The following is a 19,824-nucleotide window of genomic DNA, read 5'->3' on the forward strand; positions in this document are numbered from 1 at the left end:
ACAGCGAAAGACAAAAATAAACCCTGATCAAGTCCTAAAATTATCCAAATTTAAGGTTGTTACCCATTTTCACGAGAACTCGCACCGCATGCATATCAAATGTCGACGGATCATTTGCTGGATCGACTCGACACGACGGGCTGACTCGTGTGGTCCTGCCGCCGGTCGACTCCGCGGCCAGCGCGTCGGTGACGCGACGCCTGCCGGCCTGCTAGACGCTCGCGGCACGTGGTGGAAGCCGTCGGATGCGCCAGTCACGTGACCGCCGTGCGTCGGTATAAAGGGAAAGGCATGGCGGGCACCAGTAGACGGGAAGAGACGTCGGCAGGGAGCACCTCATCTCTCCCAGACGCCTAAGGTAAGATTCTGGGTTCAGGCCGAACATGCAAGGCATTGTAAGAATATGCGGTAAGAGAATTGCTAGCGGACATGAAATGGTTTATCGAAGGATTTCAGCACCTATATTGGACAAAAAAGTAACCGACGCTGCACACGAGACGTTTAACACATTGGCTGAAATGTATTTAAGGTGGAACGTAAACGGATGACATAGGTATCTATGGGCTGTGTTTTTTATTCTTATCGATCTCCCAGACACCCGAACCATTTAAAATCCATTTTAGACACCAACCTGCCATTTGCGCGAAGTCAAAGCCCAATCACTGCCACCCGTCAAAAGAAGAACATTTCTGCAGAGTGATTTAGAGGAATGGATAGAACTCGAGCGCAGTTTAGCATGCAGTATCACAAAACAATTTGTGTTTGTGTCGTAGCATTTTTCCTTTACCTTGGTATAGGGCTCTTCAACCCACTCCAATCCATTCGGTCTGGCCCATTTCCAATCCGATACAACTCCAATCGGTATCCATTGGTTCCCGATCAGTTCCCGATCAGTTCCCGATCAGTTCCCGATCTATTCGTCCGTCTTCTTTCTGGGTCTGTAACGTCTGAATCGACCGTGGACTCCCAGACATAAGCTCACATTATGTCGGCATGCTGAAGCATAAGACAAATACACAAATTTTTCTTTCGGAGACCTTGATTAAGCTCCCTGTAACGCGCAACTTACATCAGTAAGAGCACATGCCACATTTTTTTCAACCTTGGTCCTGATGTGTGTTCATAGTGCATGCAATTCTGAAAAACCGGCTTGAAATGTTCATTTTTCCCTAAACCTTTCGCTGGCAGTCAGCTGACCACCGATTTCATCCTGACCCGTGACCTGCGTTGACCTTTGCTGGCTACAGTCACCTGGACCTAAGTTGCACCATGACATTCATTAATGATGCTCACTGATTACTGCAATAGCAAACGCTTACTACACCATCTGATGTTTCGCCACAGCCTGACCTGTGCTGCCCCATGCTGATTGATCTAGGTCTGTCCGTCAGATATCTGTCGCCTGCCTCCCAGATGATCTGACCAGGGTCCATCCGTCAGATATCTGTCGCCTGCCTCCCAGCTGACCTGACCCGGGTCCATCCGTCATATGTCTGTCGCCTGCCTCCCAGATGATCTGACCCGGGTTTGTCCCTCAGATGTCACGGGTACGCGCTGCTCTCCTGCTCGGTCTGGCCATCGTCGCCGTGTCAGCCCATGTGGTGAGTACACGGTGTGGCAACTAAATAGGCAGCAGATCAGCCCCAGGGATGTGACACAAATGCAGCTATGAAACCGAGCTCATCCTTTCGTGAGCAGGCTTACTGCCTGCACCATGCAGTCCGCCAGTTACGCATATCCGCGCATGAATACACATAATAACGGTCTCTGCTTATCTGATGGCGCTGTTTCAGTCCAAGATGATCGCATTTTTGACCACTTTACTAACAGCTTTGCATGGAGAAAGTCGGGCACATAACTGTCGTCCTCGTCCAGGCGTTCTTTTGGAGCCCGGCCAAAAGTCTAGTCGTACTGTCGTCAAATTTTGGCTGCAGATGATGATGCGTTCACTACGCTTATTCTGCAAAACAAACCGCTCTAAAGTCATGACAATGTACTGTGCTGTGGCGTCACTGATGAGTGCCAGCTAATAATATTCTAAGAGTTACCTCAGATTTGTTTCCGACTGCTGCTATGTATAGCATCTGATCCAAAGGACCATGTGTCGGCATGTCATTAACAATGTGCCTGTGCCAGCTTAAATGTGCCGTTTACTGTGACAGTCAGCACATTTCTGGCGTAAAGGTTACGTTGGTCGGGCTTGGAAGAGCCCTGGTTACTCCGAAAAGACCAATTGGGCTTTGTTCAGGCCCTCAGGCTGGCTAGTCACTGGCTTTATTTCTGGGTTATTAAGCTGCCGTGACGGAGTGCCTTACAGCCCCTGGTCTCCGTGCCCTGGTGCATTACTCTCCCAGCAGGGCTCGTCCCCGTGTCATACAGTGTTACCGCGCAGCAGGGCTCGTCTCAGTGTCATGGAGTCTTACTCCCTCTACAGGCCTAGTCCCCGCGCCATAGAGCATTACTCTCGCTGCAGGGCTAGTCCCCGTGCCATAGAGTCTTACTCCCGCAGCAGGGCCATTCCCTGTGCGTTTGAGTATTGCTCTCATTCCTGGGCTCTGGCTCGGCCGGGATGCACTCACGTAGCGGGCCAAGCGCTAAGGTTTTTCGGAATCATCGTCCGAGGAATGCACGGTACATTCGATCAGCGGCGAAATAGCCATTCAGTTCACAGGCGATTAGACAGTCTCATCCGGGGCATGCTGATAGGTCCGCAGCTAACACGGGCTGACGGGAATGATGCGTAGCATAACGGATATGACTTTGCTACAGATCCGGGACGTTTAACATGCTCAATTTTGACTGGCTTGCGACATGATTTTATGCATTTCAAGAAATCCGCTTTAAATTGCCTTTCATGCACATGTGTGCTAGCCATATCCTCAAATACAACGGCGATGTCAATCCTATGTATAATGGTGGGTACGCTACATGAATGCATGATATGTATTAGCGATTGCTGTACTTTCAAATGATTCGGATTGTAATCATGTCATTGTTTACTGTCCTCAATCTAACTGACGGATTGCTGGCTGGTCTAATGCCAATGTTGCCTACGCATTCAGGAAAACATGTTTTACGACCTTAAATTGAAGCTGTGTTGGTAACAAAGCCAAATAGTGTGACTCAGCGGTATATTTCAGTGTTGAGCAACACATTGATTCCTTTTTCAACACAATAATGCCTTTTTGGATATCAGAACATGTTTCTTCTGCCGTATGCATTAGGTTTGCGGCCAAGCTAGAGAGTAGGCTTGTGGAGCTGAGCGGACCTTCTTCCCGAGCTTCACATACGGCCTGCGGGTCGTGATGGTCTGCCAGAGTCGCAAGAAGGGACGCTCTGATGCGGAATAATGTACCAAGTCCAACTGGATGATGTCAAACGCATGCATTGCTTCCGCATGTCTTAAGCTTTTTATCAAAGTATGTGACAACTCTTTGATCCCTGCGGAGTTTTTGGCGTACGAACGAAAGTGTGACCCACGCCATCGTTACCCAACCACCAGGATCACGTAAAAGAGCATGCTTCGGTGGATGCGTTGTCTCACCTGATGGCCCAGTGCGCTGTCTGCCCGGTCCGATGTGGTAAGTGGCCGTCTAATAGCTCACCCTTGCTGGTGAACAAACGGTGCTCTTTTTGTGAGCCTCATTTGGACCCATTTTCGCCGACTCAGGCAGAGTCGAGCCGCAGTTGGCGAGCCGTGGCCTAAGCCCTGTATCACAGAGCCATTTACTCATCTCTTGTGGGCAACATGTGGTTTACGTGTGTCACATCAAAGTGTTTATGTTGCACCTGCAAAGACGGGGCCGAACCTACTGCTGTCGATAGGTTTGCGACCTTAAAAGAGTGCTTGTAGCGTCGCGGGCACAACAACGTGGCCACCGTGCTTACTGGAGGTAGCATCCCAATATTGCCAGTTCAAAATCACCGCGGCCATGGCCAATTTGCAGAAAAAATAAGAGCTTGATGTTGTTACATGTCGGCTTCACAAAACTGGGCCAAATGAGAAACGTTTGGCTCATCTAATCCAATTTAGTGCCCGATTTCTCAACGTCGTGTGTCAGCCAGAGACGGCTGCATCCGCCAACGTTTGTTCTCACTGTCGCCTGCACCGATCTTCACTGCATGAGACACATAGCATTCCTGCTATTACCATTGTTTGTCGGAGAACGTTATGCAACGGACAATGAAGAAAGGCCTTCAGAATAACACCGCACCTCATCCGTAAAAATTCACAAATTACGCCCGGCTAACGGCCTCACGCAACCTAACAATTGTTCTGCGTTCGTCCTCGGTTTCCCATGACGCCCTGTGAGCGGTCACGAAGACCCGAGGAGAGCAGTATACACCACGGCAGAGTGCACACAAAGCACGCACGGCCGGGCTGTGCTGCGCGTCGCTTGCGTCATCCCTGGCCATCCGGCGACGGCCTTCTCTCTCTCTCCGAAGCTCTGTGGCCTTCAGTGGGTCTCCTCACTCCAATTGTGTTTCCGCAAGCGTAAGACGCATAACCATTGTGCAGAGATATTTGATTTTTGGCGTAACAGATTTCTATTTTTGCGGCAGATATTGCAGATATTAATGATTTAGATATGTGGAAAATGCAGATATTGCAGCTATAGATACTGTTCATTTTGCAGACCTATGAACGCTAGATGCTTTTCAGGGAGATATACTTGTTAAACATGTGATAAACCCTGAACATATGCTAAACACAAAACACGTATGCGGGCCCAGTGGACTTCGGCGTTCCGAGACTACAGTGGGCATGCCCTGATCCGTCCGCCGGCTCTGTTGGAACCGATATACGATCGTAGCAGCATCATGCCAATGAAGGTCGAAACGGGAAGTTCAGTTAGTACTGAGTCTGCAGACAGCTTTAGCGCGGATAAGCCGTACATGCTTTCACAAATGTAAATGAGAATTGTTTCGTTTGAAATCGTTAGTTCGAAAGTGAGTGACAATTTTACCGGTAGGGGCCGCATAATTAAATGGAATCCACGCATCTAAATTAGGCTAGGCCAGCAAACACAAGCATATTTGAGGTCCCGAAAATATTCAAATCACCTGATGATGTTGATGTTTGTGCGTGGCGACTTGTTCCACCATTGCCATCTTCCGAGGCAGCGTCTCGCCCAGGGCCGAGCAATTATTACTCCATCACAACATGCGACTTCTCCGAGGGCTTCAAGGCTGTCATTTGTCCCGAGCACTGACCCGTGACGAAACGCCAGCTGGGCGGCCATCACGGAAGAGAACGTAACCGGGATGCCTCAACCGAACAGGACAGGCGCCAATCAAACCGATCGCCGCGTCGCCCCATCTGAAAGCCGTCAGATGACCCCATGGGAATGTGCGCACGCCCTGCTGCAGGCGCTCACGGTCGTGCCTTTACGACCTAGGCGCTGCCATCTCGACAAAACGCTCGCTCCCAGCACGGGCGCGCGGTACGCACTCGTCACAGCCGTGACGGGACCGGGCCGGCGGCAGAGGCGCGTGGGTGGGGCGCGTGTCGGGCCCGGGCCGGCGCGCGTTAGTTACGTTAGCGCACGCAGAGTGCCTCGGCATTGCGGCGGAAGGGACTGTGTGTGTGTGTGTGTGTGTGGCGGGGGGTCTGACCGCCCACGGTCAGCACCGGCCTGGGGTGCACGAATGGTGAGAGGGGCGGGGCAGCCCGCCCGCCGCCGTGCTGGTGAGGCCACTCGGAAAACTTGGATTTGACCGCTCACTTTGGATTTGTGGCTCATAATTACGTAGTCAAGCGGAGAAAAGGACTTGTTTTGCCCACGAAACAAGACCCTTCAAACAAATTGAAACATATCGGATGATCTCTCAGACCAGAAGTCAAAGACTTGAAGCGAAGCCAATTGCCGAAGATGTCACGGTCAGAGCGGTGCTTTCAGAGCGCTGACGTATCGTTTGGCTATCAGACGCCTGCCGCTCACCCTCAGCTGACCCTCGGCTGACCTCAACGTGACCCGGGAACGCGCTGCCCTTCCATCGTCCGCGCACTCGACTGGAGCAATCGCGCCGGCGGGCGTGACCTGTGCGCCGTCCACCTTTCACCGCGGGTCGGCGGCGTGGGGGCGCTGACCCCCGATCCGGCGAGGGTCACAGGCGACGCCGACCCTGCGTCCGTGTGGAGGTCACCTGCGGTGCCGGAACGAGCCGGCGCAGACGCGCGCACGGAAGGGCGGCCGTCCGAGCGACGCGGCTCAAGGGCGCAGAAAGCGAAAGTGCGAAAGAAGGGCTATGGTTGGCCGCACAAACCAACCCGCAGAACAGAATCACCAGGCATACCGCTGTGTTTTGCAAACGTAGCGACCACATGTCGTCCGTAGTTTTTACGCCAGCGCCACGTAGACGGGTCTGAGTTCATTCAGAAAGCGGACCCGTCTGAGAAACGTCGCGAATGATCCCTGGAGACGCATAGCATCATGGCGAGGCCGAGGCTCGCCACCCTCCAGGCAGACCGTCATGCACGGCGGCTCGCCGGCTGCGGACTACGATCGATATACCGTCACCGACGTGCCGGGAGCAGGAGCGGCGTGACGCACCCTGCCACATCCGTCACCCAGACCGTCACGGAGCCGTCCGTGACGGCGAGGGGCGCGGTCGGTTGGTCGGCACGGCGCGGCGGCGCTCCCGGTCGTTGCGTCAGTGGTGTGAGTGGGCGGAGCCGGCGGCGCCGACGCGCACCCTCTCGGTGACCTCTGACCTCTGCCGGGTCAGACAAACCCGGCGCAGCGCCGCGCCGCCGCGCCAGCGTTGGGAAATTAGCCCGCGCTGTGGTGAAACGGAGGAGGGATGCGGCCTCGGGGCTGGGATGGGACCGAGGATCTGGTGCGGTGTGATGCGATCGGCTCCGCTGATTACAAACGTGGTAATCGCAACGACACTTACACACCATAGCGATTACGATAAAGCGCTACAGACTGAGGATCGTTATAGCGGAGTGGATCTCAAGGATGGCCCGAAAACCCTCGTCGAAACATGTGCTAATGCCATCCACATCTCTGCCCTCTTGAGTGCAAAACCGATCGCCGTTCACACCACAGGAATGTGCGAAGGGATCCACAACGCGTTTGTCTGAAACCGTCGACAGGCTTCAGTCCTGTAGCTGGTGTTTTGTTGCTGGTGGTGCTCCGTGCGAGCTGGCGGACTCGAGGGCTGGTGCTCCGTACGAGCTGGCGGACTCGGGGGCTGTTGCTCCGGATTCGGGGGCTGATACGTCGTACCAGATCGTTGTGAAGCTGCGACGCACCTGACTATGATACAGAGCAGAGCTTTTCTCCCTCTTTCTTTTGTCCTGGGGTAAATGTCTGGCTGTAGGCTGAGTCTCTGAAACTCGTCCATCATACATGTTCATTGTTGGATCAGTCCTTGCTCTCTAAGTGCATACACAGTATGAAGGTAGGTTTGCCTAAAAATGAGTCGAATCAAACATCAGCATATGACTCTTGTTGGCTCCAAAACGGTATAAAGTACTTTCACCAACCATTTTTAAAACGTTGTGTGCTACCGCGTTTATTATTGGATCACTCGTCACTTGTCCTCTGTACCAAACCACGCCATCGCATTTTTCGCCACTGGACATGACGTAGTGCAGCTCGTTCACATCAGTTTGTTTGCATTCGACGTCACTGCTCCTCCCGACCGCGCTCGGTGCTATCCCGTTGGCTGCCAGCTCGCAGTACTGTGGTGTTGCAGGCGAAACGGCAGGTGGGCTCGGACTCATACCCGACGTACGCCAGCGTGCCGGACAACATTGCGTTCACCTGCGAGGGCCAACTGCCCGGCTACTACGCCGACGTCGACTTCCAGTGCCAGGTGAGTGGCCACAGGTCAGCAGAGGTCACGGTGCCGCGCGACGCCAACGGCCGCGACGGCAGGACACGCGGCGCCGATCGACGGGCGGCAGGCAGCCATCGCCTGCCAATGTCGGGCTGTGCGTCTGTGTTTGAAAAACTGTGAGGAATTAAACGTGTTGCTGCTTGGCCATTTAAGATTATTTCGTGATTGTGCATGGATATATCAGCGGCGTCATTCTTGATGTTTACACCGTCAAGTCAATGTAAGATTGTGTCCTTGAGGCAGAAGTGAACGGAGGCTGAAGCCTTCACCATGCGCTAGAAATTCCAACACGCTGCAGGGATACAATAGAGTCACGGACTTTGCGTGGAAAGTAGAAGTCTGCGAGTGAAAATATCCCCTGTTCTGTATTGTTTTCGATGAAAACTTGCGTTGTCAGCGTTGTGGTGCGTTGTCAGCTCGTTCTAAGAACAAATGAAGCTGTGTTGGTAGGCTCACTTTCGTATATAGCTTACGGCTCATCTCAACCATGTTTCGGTAGGTATGGCATTTTTGCACCTTGGAGGCAGCACGCTACAGTTTTCTCTGCCCCAACCAGACTGTCTTCAACCAACAATACAGGTAAGCGTGTTCCTGATAGGCTTTTGCTGTATCGGCATCTGAACATCGAACGGCATTACTACCTAGGTGCGCAATAACGTGCACAGCAATACTGAGCTTCGCTGGAGTTTTGATGATATCTCCCGTTCTTGACGTGCTTATAGAAAACATGTAATTTCATATCGCTTTTATTTCGTTGTGCAAAAAGGATGCTGATATTGGCCAATCATCCACTCCAGGAGCTTTCACAGCCGAGGCATCTCGAGGATGCAAGACGCATTTTCTCAGTTTTCTTCTCCAACTGATGGATGTTTGTTACACAGCGTGCACGCTTGCAATTTCATCAAAAATCACTGACGAGGGAGCACTCATCAAGAGCTCTCAAAGTTCTTCCCATACCTCACTGACGACTGAGGACTGCTTTTCCTGCAGGGTTTGCGACTGGTGGTATAACGTGGACTGCGCAAGCTCCTCCGACCTGGCCGCGAACAACGCGGATCTGTACAAGGATGCTGACGGCAACCCCATCTAGCGTCGGTATTACAGGACTATGTTGTGCGGACGGTGAAGTCAGTTTGGTGCTTTAGTCGTGCCTCACCAGTTGTGTACGTGCTCACCGCAGGAGACAAAAGCGATTTCAAGACACGAAGCGGCCGCGTCCAATGCATCTTACTTGAAAACCGTAGAGAGCTTGCCGAAGTCTACACATGTACAGCGCCGGAGTTCTGTTGTGATTCTACCTCTCTTGAACGCAAATGAAATTGTGTGCTGTTGTGTCGTATTAAGCATGAAATGAAGCCACGGCTGTTGTTGTTCATGCTTTATTTTCCTAGCATGTGAGTTGCAAGTGATGCATCCATTCTGTCGTTGACTTGTATGTTGAATAACTTGATAATAAACGTACGACGGAAATCAGCAAGTATCTCATATTTGGCGATAGGCTTGTCCTCTCGTAAAGTAGGCTTGAGCGCCACAACGACGATGTAAAACGGAAGTTAAATCTTATTTTGTCGTTCTAGAAAAGTCTTCTGTTTAGGCCAAAACCCTTGAATGGCTCTTCCTAACAGCCCATATTGAGGCATCACTGTTTGTTTTGCAATCGAAAATTCCCAACATTTCTTAATTAATAAAGACCTAACTCACATAACGCAAATGTTCGTCTTCTTCACTACAGAGCGGACGAGTGGGATACAAATGCCAGGGACTTAGACGGCCGAGGGCGGACGGCGGGACACACATGCCCAGAGCTCTGTCTGGAAGCGGGCGGACGGCGGGACACACACGCCCTGAGCTCTGTCTGGAAGCGGGCGGACGGCAAGACACGCACGCCCGGAGCTCCGTCTGGAAGTGGGCGGACGGCGAGACACACATACCCAGAGCTCTGTCTGGAAGCGGGCGGACGGCGAGACACATGCCCAGAGCTCTGTCTGGAAGCGGGCAGACGGCGGGACACACACGCCCTAAGCTCTGTCTGGAAGCGAGCGGACGGCGAGACACACACGCCCGGAGCTCCGTCTGGAAGCGGGTGGACGGCGAGACACACGTGCCCAGAGCTCTGTCTGGAAGTGGGCGGACGGCGAGACACACACGCCCGGAGCTCCGTCTGGAAGCGAGCGGACGGCGAGACACACATGCCCAGAGCTCTGTCTGGAAGCGGGCAGACGGCGGGACACACACGCCCTGAGCTCCGTCTGGAAGCGGGCGGACGGCGAGACACACATGCCCAGAGCTCTGTCTGGTAGCGGGCAGACGGCGGGACACATACGCCCAGAACGCTGTCCGGAAGCGGACAGATGGCGGGATACACACACCCTGAGCTCCGTCTGGAAGCGGGCAGACGGCGGGACACACACGCCCAGAACGCTGTCTGGAAGCGGGCAGACGGCGGGACATAGGCCCAGAGCTCTGTCTGGAAGCGGGCAGACGGCGGGACACATATGCCCAGAACGTTGTCTGGAAGCGGGCAGACGGCGGGACATACGCCCAAAGCTCTGTCTGGAAGCACCGTCGTGAGACAGAGGGATATCGGGCAGCCCATGTGAGCTTCAGGCATCAGTCAACACGGGAACAGCCACGCATCGGCTAAGATACTTAAGGATAATTATGATGACAAAATGACAAAAAAAAACACCAAATACAGTGACAAAATCTAAAGGGTTAGAGGTTAGCTTAGGTTCTGGCCGAAAAACTGCAAAACCCAAATGCCCGATGTGATGTATTATGGTCTTCCGAAACCATGTTAGGTCAGGCTAAGTTAGGTTTGGTTCCTAACCTAACCTAACCTAACTTAGTCCAACCTAACTTTAACCATGTCTCCCCTGCGGCGACGACAGTACAGCGAAAGCAACCGGAGGAGTCCGAGTCTTTCAAGGTATGGCTGGTGCTTCACTTCGTGGACAGGGCGCTTGGCTCGTCGCTGAACCCGCTCCAGTCGCTCATGGCCCACTTTGCAGATCGCTCCAGGTGGCGTTGCCATACTCCAAATACTGGAGCATTAGGAACTTGAAGGGCTGCAGCATCGTGTAAACATCGATGTTAGCAACTAACGGGCTCACGGCCGCCAGCATCTGGTTGGCCTTCAAGATTGCCTCCACCGTCTGCACGTGGAACTTGAGCCCATGATTCACGAAGATCCCGAGGTTCTTCTCGGTGGGCTCGACTGCGATTTCGGCGCCGTTCAAGAAATAGGTCAGCCTAGGGTTGCACTTACCGATGTGCTTTACTTTGCACGCAATTGTTTGTTGCTTAGAAGACAAGGTCGTGGACATTTGTTCGACATGGATAAACGTCTGTTCGAATAAGGGTAAACAAGCGGGCATCAAGAGCATTTAAAACAGGGGAGTCTTAGCAAATTGACGTCTGTCATGAAAGGAGCTACTGCCGACTGCACGCGCATGCGACCGTGGATTCGATGGGCTTTGCTGTCTCGCATCCTTGGCCGTCTAATTTGGGTTCGCTCGCGCTTACCCGGCAAACGCCCTTGAAGGAGACTGGCCTTTGAACTTTAACACCCAGGTCATATGCAACGCACCTTAAGGTAATATCATCTCATCTGCTTTGTGCGCCCTGCTAGCCTTTATCTATGGATATAAATGTCCCTATGCCATGTTCTGAGATCGTCGTGAGCAGGGCAGGAGGCGGAACATAGCGGCAGCGTTGGTAGAAGATTTCTTTTAAGTAAGTCCTGGTGCTGGGAAGACAGTTGTCTGCTTACCAATGAGGATTTCTGGTTTTCGCTTCCCTTTTATGAAAAGCAGATCTCATATTCTTGGCTGTGGCTTTGGTTATCGCATGAACCCCACCCCTGGTTGCTGGATTTTATCGTTTGCTTTGCAAACATGGCACCCTAGTTTCCTAGTTCTCGGTGGCTCTTTTCGCTACTAACACTACTTGTTCCTTGTTTCCAGTGCTTTTTCACAAACATCAGAACCGTGCCCCTGGTTTCCATGGACGATTCATGGATACCAAGTCCTAACTCCCTGGTTCCCGCGAGTTAATTTACAAACACCAGGCCCTTGCTTATGTCTACCATGGAGTGTTTGGTTCACATTAGTGAAGTGTTTTCCGGTCATCTATCCATGTCCACTTTTTTCTTTTCCGATCTTTGCCGAGTGAAATTTTCCTCCCATCGCTTTTTCTTCGTTCGACGATATCCCCATTTCACTTGATTCCTGCCGACTTTTAATCGTTCGACTACGTTTGTTCGTCTTTTCCATTTGACTTTGTACCCGGGCAACCCACGTCGCTGCTCACGTAAGCCTATTTCTATAATGGGATGAAACCTGAATATGAACGCAGTTTTTTACCCTGCGATCCCGTAAATACAGTAAGCATGAAGATGCTATTAGAAGACGAAAACAGCTGTTACTTAAGGGATTATTTCATATGTGTATGGGGGTTAGAACTAAATAGCCAGCTTGAAGATGTTCGGTGCAGTTCACAGCCATGTCCCTTTTAAGACATGAGTCACTCTAGCTTCTGAATTACACGCTCGCGAAGATATGCAAATTACTTTGCGGAGACTATTCCAAGGTCATCCAGGCATCCGTGACGCCATAATAGCGTCACGCAAATCCTGCCATTTTATTGCCCGTGTGGAGATCAAGGCCAATAAAAATGCAACTGTCGATTCGTTCATATCTGACGTTCGTGGGCACAATTTCCAGACATAGCACCCGTCAGTTGACTCACAATCGATGTTTTCCAAGGCACGATGACGTTCGCAAACAACGACGCGTCGAAGAGCGTCATTGTGTGCGTGCTTTGTTTTTTTTGGCATGCTTTGGTTTGCTTCGTTGACCAACAGTGCAAACACTTGTGTAGCCACCTACAAAGTAAACCATCACGCAAAAACTGAAAGATAGCAGCCGTTTCACTCCACCCCATCCTCGTTGCTGAATCGCTCGTTACTGAATAATGCCGGAATCCCTCGTCGGCTCGTCGGAATCACCCATCGGCTCACAATATTTTGCCGCCGAATCACACATCGGCACGCCGGAATCCCTCACCGGCTCACATGTACAATGTAGCGACCAATGTAGCGACATGTAGCGACCATTGACATGCAGAAATGCGTCCCACCTCATCTGTGAGTTGCAGAGAGGTCGACCAACAGCCAACTCCCTGATTTCTATAGCGAGCGAGACCATTCAACCTACGGCTAGACAACTGCCTACGTGTCGCGTAGGACTTACTCCATCGCTCCCCGCGACAAGTCATAACGCAAAGCATCTGTGGCGCATTTAGCCCGTGGTGACAACAGCGATTCCATTACACTCGTGGAAAATTATCGGTCGCCCCAAGCTGTGCGCAGTATATGAGCTTTGCGAGATAGAGATATCAAAGTCAAAGGCATGAGCCTGCCCACGCCGCGTACTGTCTCATAGCACAAATTTCAGGCCGCGCTTGATGCATTAATCTGCTATTTTTTAAACTGTTCATTGAAGCGCATAGAGCAATACCAGGTCGGAGTCAACACGCCATTGAACAACACGCGTTAGCGACATATTTGAATATTAGGTACGCTAATTTCTATAATACGATGTAAGCACGAAAAGAGTGCACAACATATAAAAGATAAGAATTGATATGCGAACACGCAGTCCCAAAAAGACCTACAGAGCGCGTCTCCTTATTTGTCTCATAAGAGGAAAAAGGCCGGGAATCTCAGACAAGCGCCGAAAGACCGGCGATTTCTCCGCCGGGCCTACATTCCGCAAAGCTAAAGGCGCCAAGCACCCGGCCGTCGGCGCGCCAGGCCGACATAACCTTCTGTCACCGCGTCCGTGTCAATATCACTCCGATAGCCGACTCTCGCTGTTACTGGACTGTCTGAACATGTCCATGTACTGTTTGAACGAGCCCATCCTCCGACGGGGGTCAGTGGTTTTAAGGGGCCGCCCATTCTGGATCGTCCTGGCGCGCATGGCCAGAACGAACGCCTGGGCCAAATGCAGCAAACAAAAGCCGTGCTCGCACATACTCCCATAAGCCCATACTCCGACGGGGTCGGTGTTTTTAAAGGGTCGCCCACTATGGATCTTCCTGGCGCACCTGTGCGGAAAGCGTACCTGGGCCAAATATAGCAACAAAAACTGTACTCCCACATCGAAAAAAGCATGTGCCCCGCGGCGGTTAGATGCGCCGCGCGTCATGTAGCCTGCACGAAATATTATGAATATCTTCACGGGCATGTAGTTAAAACACTACATGGTTTAGGTCTAAGAAGGACAGGGCCGTGACCTGCACCGAATGATGCTCAAAATGGCCTTTTCACCTCAACCCCCCCCCCCCCCCGCAAACGTGAAACACTCCCTTTAAATTTTACGCACTCAGCTTGCTGGTAACATACACCTAACACAAACAATTTATTGGTTTTTCGGACAAAGGCAGCCCGATGCTCATTCCTCTGGATCGCGAATAAGTCTCGTGAATACGCCTGCACTTTTCATACCATTGCATTTGAAAGGTTGACCGCATAGTCTTGCAATGGACATCGCCATTTTTGCCTTGAGATGATACGTGATCGGCTCGCTGGTCATATATACTTTCTACACACGGTTTTTTCACTACTTGCGCGAATATTTTGATGCTCCGGTTACCTCTCAGCTTTGCATCACACGCCCCTCGGCCTGCCGAGCATTGAAGTCTTCGCACCAGTGACGTCACGCTAAAGTTAAGCGAACATGAAGAATCACCGGACAGTTTCGCCCCACTCATGCGGGCTGGGTTTGGGACTGCATTTGCGTGACGTAAACTAGTTGCGTCCCAGGGCCATAGGCTGCGGTGGCGGGCTGGGGTTGGCTGGGAGGGACGTTTCACATAAATGCTTGGTAGTTTGCAGATTGTTCAAAATTTCAAGTAAGGTCTGAAGTCTGCTGAAGCTGGTGAATGTCGTACAGAATTGTGGTGTGCAGATACCAAGTGAACGCATCCAGAATGGATCAGTGGTAACGAATTCACAAGGTTACATTCAACCTGATCCAGTGAGTCATCAGGGCGGAAAAGAGTTCTGTCAGCCGCACAGTGAATTTTTGTGCACACAGACTATGACTGACAAGGATCTTGGCTAAACATACACCAACACAATCTCATGTGGCCATCTTAGAATCAAACCTGACTGATCACAATAGCAATGTGAATACCAATACCAATACCAATACCAGTTCTGATGTCAATGCCAATATTTATACCTGACAGGCAAACATATTTGCCAGAATTAAAAAGAGCATGTTTTGCTGTAGCAAATCAGAGATGGTACTGTTCAACAGCTTGCATCAGGTTCAAGGCAGCTCATTAGCTTCCAGGTTGCAAAATGTTTAGGGTGACATTGTTTAGTATGTTTATTGTGTCATGTCTGGTGATGTCAAAAATACATTGCTATGACCTTTGCCTGATCCTTCCAAGTGCCAACATTTTGAAATTTTGGTATGTCTGGTGGATGTGCTAAAAGCTTTGTTATTTAATGAATCCACTAAAGATATCCATTTGTGCCAGGATTTGTTTTTGGGGAATGTGGCTGTAAGTGGTTACAAACATGGTTAGGAATCATGGTGTTAAAGTTTGATAACCCACAGGCTTCTGCCATGTACTTTGCAGGATACAAATTTCATTATAACTTATGACCAATATTATTTGAGCTGGATATATCAGTGTGTAGAACTTTACATGACAACATTTTACATGCCATTTGAAGTGGAAGTTTTGATATTTCTTCTCCAGGAAAATTGTGGAAATCTCTGCACAATTTTATCACTGTGTTGGATGCATTCCAACATGAGGTGTATAGCTCTTTGATTGGTATGGTGTAGGTGGCTGCATCCTTTCCATCATGCTGTTAACATGTGCTGAATGCATTGCATGGAATGACCAATGGGCACAAGTTGAAAAGAAATAGAAATGGCTGATCTAGTTACAGCAATCTGAACCATCATTTCTCTGGTAGGCTTGTCAGACTCAAGCTAGTGTGACAAATTGCTAGAGCACATGGTTTGAAAGTGGAAAAGGCTGCCCTAGACAATACAAATGGTCCTATCAAAATAGGTTGCACATCTCTGTTGGGATGTAGCTCAGAAAATGAAGGGTTTAGTTCTCATGAAGGGCAGGACTGGGAACTGCACTAAATGGTTTTCAAGGTACTTTTCCCAGTGCAGAGCTCCATGCAAGTGTGGAAATCTCCCTTTAAATTACTTCTTCCTTGTAACATGATGGGTTGGATGCTGGGAAGGTTGCACAACATTCCCAGCCTACATGGAACAAGTATGTCACATGAACATGACAATATGGTATGCCTTTCACATGACCATCTGCTGACTGCCAGATGTATGCTGCACCATCTGATGTGGAGGCAGCTGTCCAGTCAGCACTGGGCACCTTCAGTCTGCACCTGCTCAGCACAGATGAACTGAAGCAGCTGCTGAACAATGATGAACAGCTGGACAGCAAAGTCCAGGACTTGGCTGCTGTAAGAGTTCTGCTCCTGTTCATCATCCAACTTTGTTCCTGGGCCTGTCATGTGATGATGGTTGCATTCCTGGTATTCATAGACATGTTGGGAAGTATTTCATGTTGCAGGGAATAATGTCAGAGCAAAATGAGAATTTGTCTTCACTCTGTGCCTTGTTACTTATGGGGGATGGCCTCCTGATACACATGTTTTTTTCTCACTTTTCCCCACTTGGTCACTCCTTATACTGGGATGTTTTCACGAAGTCATGGACTCGATCATGACCTGTTGATTGGCTGGTACACCATTAGTGTATGCCTGTATGGCTTCCATGACTGAAGTTCTCAAACTTGAGATGAATGGAAGGGGTTTGTAACAAGGTAATAGGTGAAATTGACAATGGAAAATTTCGAAAGGGGTCGGATTTGTATTGAAAATGCATTTAACAGAAAATATTCATACTTAAATTTGTGAGTAAAATGTTCATGTCAGGAAAGAATCATGAGCAACTAACTGTGTCCTAATGTCCACATTGGCAAAGATCAGGTTTATAAACAAGTTTTTACATCCCAGTGTCCCCATTAGCAAAGGTCACCAATCGAAAGTTTGTGTATACCATCCATAAATAAAAAAGCCTGTTGTTGTTGATTGGAGTTTTATGGCGCGCCGACTACTGTGGTTATTTTGCGCCCATAACAGTAACAGATAACGTTTGTATCGGAAAAGCTGCGCAATGAGAATCTTCCTATTCTCAGCACATTTGTCTGCCAAACGCTCGTCAAATGAAATGTTCATAATGGATGAGGTCGCAGTTGAGGAAGATGGCGTGGATAACGGCGCCACTCGACACGGCTGAGGCTGGATATGACTTGTTTTGCCAAGATCCGCAACGTATGATGTTCGAAGTGGAAGGTTGCTGCCAAAATGCAATCTTTCAACAAAACGATGGGAGTGTTATGTTTTGCGATTATTTGCCGGCGGACATGTTCTCGGGGGAAAGTACTGGCGAAAGTGGATCAGGCATTTCCCTTATATGGCTATGGTTAGTGTAATGCTGCTCTTGTTTCGCACCTGGGATCCGGGTCTGCGGCAAAGTCTCGTTCTTCTTTACCTTGATAACAATGTTATTGACATCATCTTAGTGTTCGGACTTACAATGTTCAACACGAGCGTTGAACTGTGTGGGGATGTAAAGTAGGGCACAATTTTCTATGAATAATACTGAGCTCTCGGGGAAACTCGCGAGGATTGTGCATTGCTGCCGCCTTATGTGCTCAAAGTCTGTCCCTGCTGTTCCGATAGTATTAATGATGTGCCCCGTTGCATCACGTAGGGACTTCAGTGATCAGAGCTCAGACGTCATAACCTGCGAAGTGTGATCCATTTTACGCTGACCCCTGTCGAGGGAAAGCGCATTCAGTTCGTGTTACGGTCCACCTTCCGCTCTTCAGAAACTGCCGTTGACTACATTCGGATACGCGCTCTTGAGGCAGGGCGCAGCCGAAATGTTGCAACCAGCCAAAGTCAGAAGTTAGGTTTTGACTGGAATGGTCTATGCTCTGCTTCCATCCGTACATACATAATTAAAATAGTTGAAATGCGCATAACTCTAACATTTTTAGCAACTTTTAGCTACGGATATTTTCATAATTTGTCTGTACTTGTCTGATTCCCATCATATTTGCGACAGTGGCCGGCGCTTATTCTGCCTTGTTGAGTCCTGACGAAGTGGTGGCCTGCGTTCTAGATCCAGTCGCTTCGTAGCACCCGGGACGTTACCGTCGGCAGCAACAAGTCACTAGCCGAATATAACCTGGCCCAGCAGCCCCGCATAATGGAGCTGAAGAGCAAGGTGCGCCAGCTGCTGGAGGAAACAGATGCGCTCCAGCAGGAAATCAAGGACAAGAGGGACAAGCTGAGCGGTATGGCGACACTGCTTCGAACGCCCGCCGTAGCGGCCCACCGGTTTGCGTCGAGTCGGCTTCAGTCTATACATGTTCTGTTGGCATGATCTGGACCTGCGACCGATGGCCGCTGGCCTTTCGCGAGCTGGTGTTGGGGTGTTTTATGTAGCTACCGTAAAACGAGTACTAGTGACCAGGTGCACTAGTTTGCTTTCCGCCAGCACGCCCCACGTGCGTTCCCAACAAATGTGTACGTTGGCCTAAGCCAGGGGCGCGTGAGCGTTCCAAGATCCGGGTTGACCAAACCGCATTTTAAATCAATTCTTTCCATCTGTGGACGTGAGGTTGGTGTTGACTGCACGCGGCCTTCGAGCCTCGGCTCTCGTCCGGCTGCTTACCCTGCGCCTCTAGCTCGGCCTATTGCCGGCTGTGGCGCGAGGCGGGGCAGCCGCACCGCCACTCCGTTTGATGGGCGTTTGTGTGACGGTGAGACGTGCGTGTTGTGTTCGGCAGTGGTGGATCAGCCACTGGACACCACACTGGCATTGCTACAGACAGCAGCGGCAGAAGCCGAGGAAGAGTCTGAGGTAAACTTAGAACGAGCGGTATGAAGGCATCAGCACCGGTAGCGGTACTGCCGGTGCTGATGTGTCCGGTTGGTGTTTGTTTTTTTCCTCTATTGCATTGATGATGCAAAATGACGAAGGGCCGTTATGTGTCACACCACAATCAGCTGCCATAATATAGATGCCGATATAACAGATATATCCCATATTTGGAACACCGTGTGGTGCACGAGCGGGGGGGTTGGTTGGTTTACCTCGAGAACTGACGGAAGAGCTCGGTAGAACTCTAGGGTTAATAATGTATATTTGGTGGCAATAAAACTGCTCTACAACTGAGTGGAATGTATCCCGGCTTCCAGAATCTGGTGCAGTCCATGCTAAACGGCGAGATGTCGCTGGACAACTTCCTGGAGCTGTACCTGCCGAAGCGGCGCGTAGCCATCGCACGGCGGGTGAAGACCGACAAGCTGAAGGAGTTGGTGCGCTCGCAGGGCGGCGGCGGCGGCGGGGGCGGGTACCAGCTGCCGGCCAGCAGCGGGCCGCCGCCCGTCGCCACGCCGTACCCGCCGGCGCCGGCCGCGCCCTCGCCGTACGGCGCCGCCACCCCTTACCCTGGCGTGCCGTACCCGCCGGCCGGCGGCTACCAGCCGGCCGGGCCGGCGCTGCCCTACCCGTACATGCCGGGCGGCATGCCGCTGCCGCGGTACTGAGAGCGGGCCGCCGGTGCCGCCCGGCGCACAGTCCGCCCCGCCGGCCGGCCGGCTGATGCACCTGTGATTGCCTGTCCTGTGCAGCGGATAAGTCCGGAGCGCGCCAGGGCGGGACGTGACCACAGCTACGATGGAAAATCGGCGGGCACGATGCGGGTGGTCTGGACGGCATTTAACCATGTATGGGGGACTCCGTTTACTGCCCGTGATGTCCTCTTCCGCTGGTGTTAGAATGTCGTATGTTAACTAATACAGATATGCAGTGTGACAGAATACAACTAAAACGACAG

The 19,824-nt window shown here is 51.0% G+C and overlaps 2 protein-coding genes across 3 annotated transcripts; both read left to right on the forward strand.

The window, feature by feature from the left end:
- The first annotated feature begins 311 nt into the window (after positions 1-311).
- LOC119112846 (U-scoloptoxin(01)-Er1a-like) lies at positions 312-9,324 on the forward strand. Its single transcript, XM_037237138.1, has 5 exons — positions 312-358; positions 1,539-1,601; positions 7,708-7,827; positions 8,351-8,430; positions 8,842-9,324. The coding sequence occupies exons 2-5, from the start codon at positions 1,539-1,541 to the stop codon at positions 8,939-8,941; spliced, it is 363 nt and encodes a 120-aa protein (XP_037093033.1). The 5' UTR covers positions 312-358; the 3' UTR covers positions 8,942-9,324.
- A 5,341-nt stretch (positions 9,325-14,665) lies between these two features.
- On the forward strand, positions 14,666-19,824 carry LOC119112463 (vacuolar protein sorting-associated protein 37B). 2 transcript variants are annotated; one of them, XM_037236661.1, is made up of 5 exons: positions 14,666-14,894; positions 16,229-16,372; positions 18,102-18,276; positions 18,772-18,845; positions 19,184-19,824. In XM_037236661.1, the coding sequence occupies exons 2-5, from the start codon at positions 16,229-16,231 to the stop codon at positions 19,532-19,534; spliced, it is 744 nt and encodes a 247-aa protein (XP_037092556.1). In that variant the 5' UTR covers positions 14,666-14,894; the 3' UTR covers positions 19,535-19,824. The 2 variants fall into 2 exon arrangements, with proteins under 2 accessions (XP_037092556.1, XP_037092557.1); XM_037236662.1 differs by having other exon boundaries at positions 14,666-14,769.

Source organism: Pollicipes pollicipes, unplaced genomic scaffold (genome assembly GCF_011947565.3).
Source record: "Pollicipes pollicipes isolate AB1234 unplaced genomic scaffold, Ppol_2.1 Scaffold_7261;HRSCAF=8764_pilon_pilon_pilon, whole genome shotgun sequence".
NCBI classification, from domain to species: domain Eukaryota; kingdom Metazoa; phylum Arthropoda; class Thecostraca; order Pollicipedomorpha; family Pollicipedidae; genus Pollicipes; species Pollicipes pollicipes.

Excerpts from the sequence above, each read along its gene's own strand:
- LOC119112846 (XM_037237138.1), top strand. The coding sequence starts at position 1,539 with ATGTCACGGGTACGCGCTGCTCTCCTGCTCGGTCTGGCCATCGTCGCC. Across the intron at positions 1,602-7,707 it reads TCGCCGTGTCAGCCCATGTG|GCGAAACGGCAGGTGGGCTC; the intron begins GTGAGTACACGG and ends GTGGTGTTGCAG. Across the intron at positions 7,828-8,350 it reads ACGTCGACTTCCAGTGCCAG|GTATGGCATTTTTGCACCTT; the intron begins GTGAGTGGCCAC and ends ATGTTTCGGTAG.
- LOC119112463 (XM_037236661.1), top strand. The coding sequence starts at position 16,229 with ATGTATGCTGCACCATCTGATGTGGAGGCAGCTGTCCAGTCAGCACTG. Across the intron at positions 16,373-18,101 it reads AAGTCCAGGACTTGGCTGCT|ATCCAGTCGCTTCGTAGCAC; the intron begins GTAAGAGTTCTG and ends CCTGCGTTCTAG. Across the intron at positions 18,846-19,183 it reads AAGCCGAGGAAGAGTCTGAG|AATCTGGTGCAGTCCATGCT; the intron begins GTAAACTTAGAA and ends CCCGGCTTCCAG.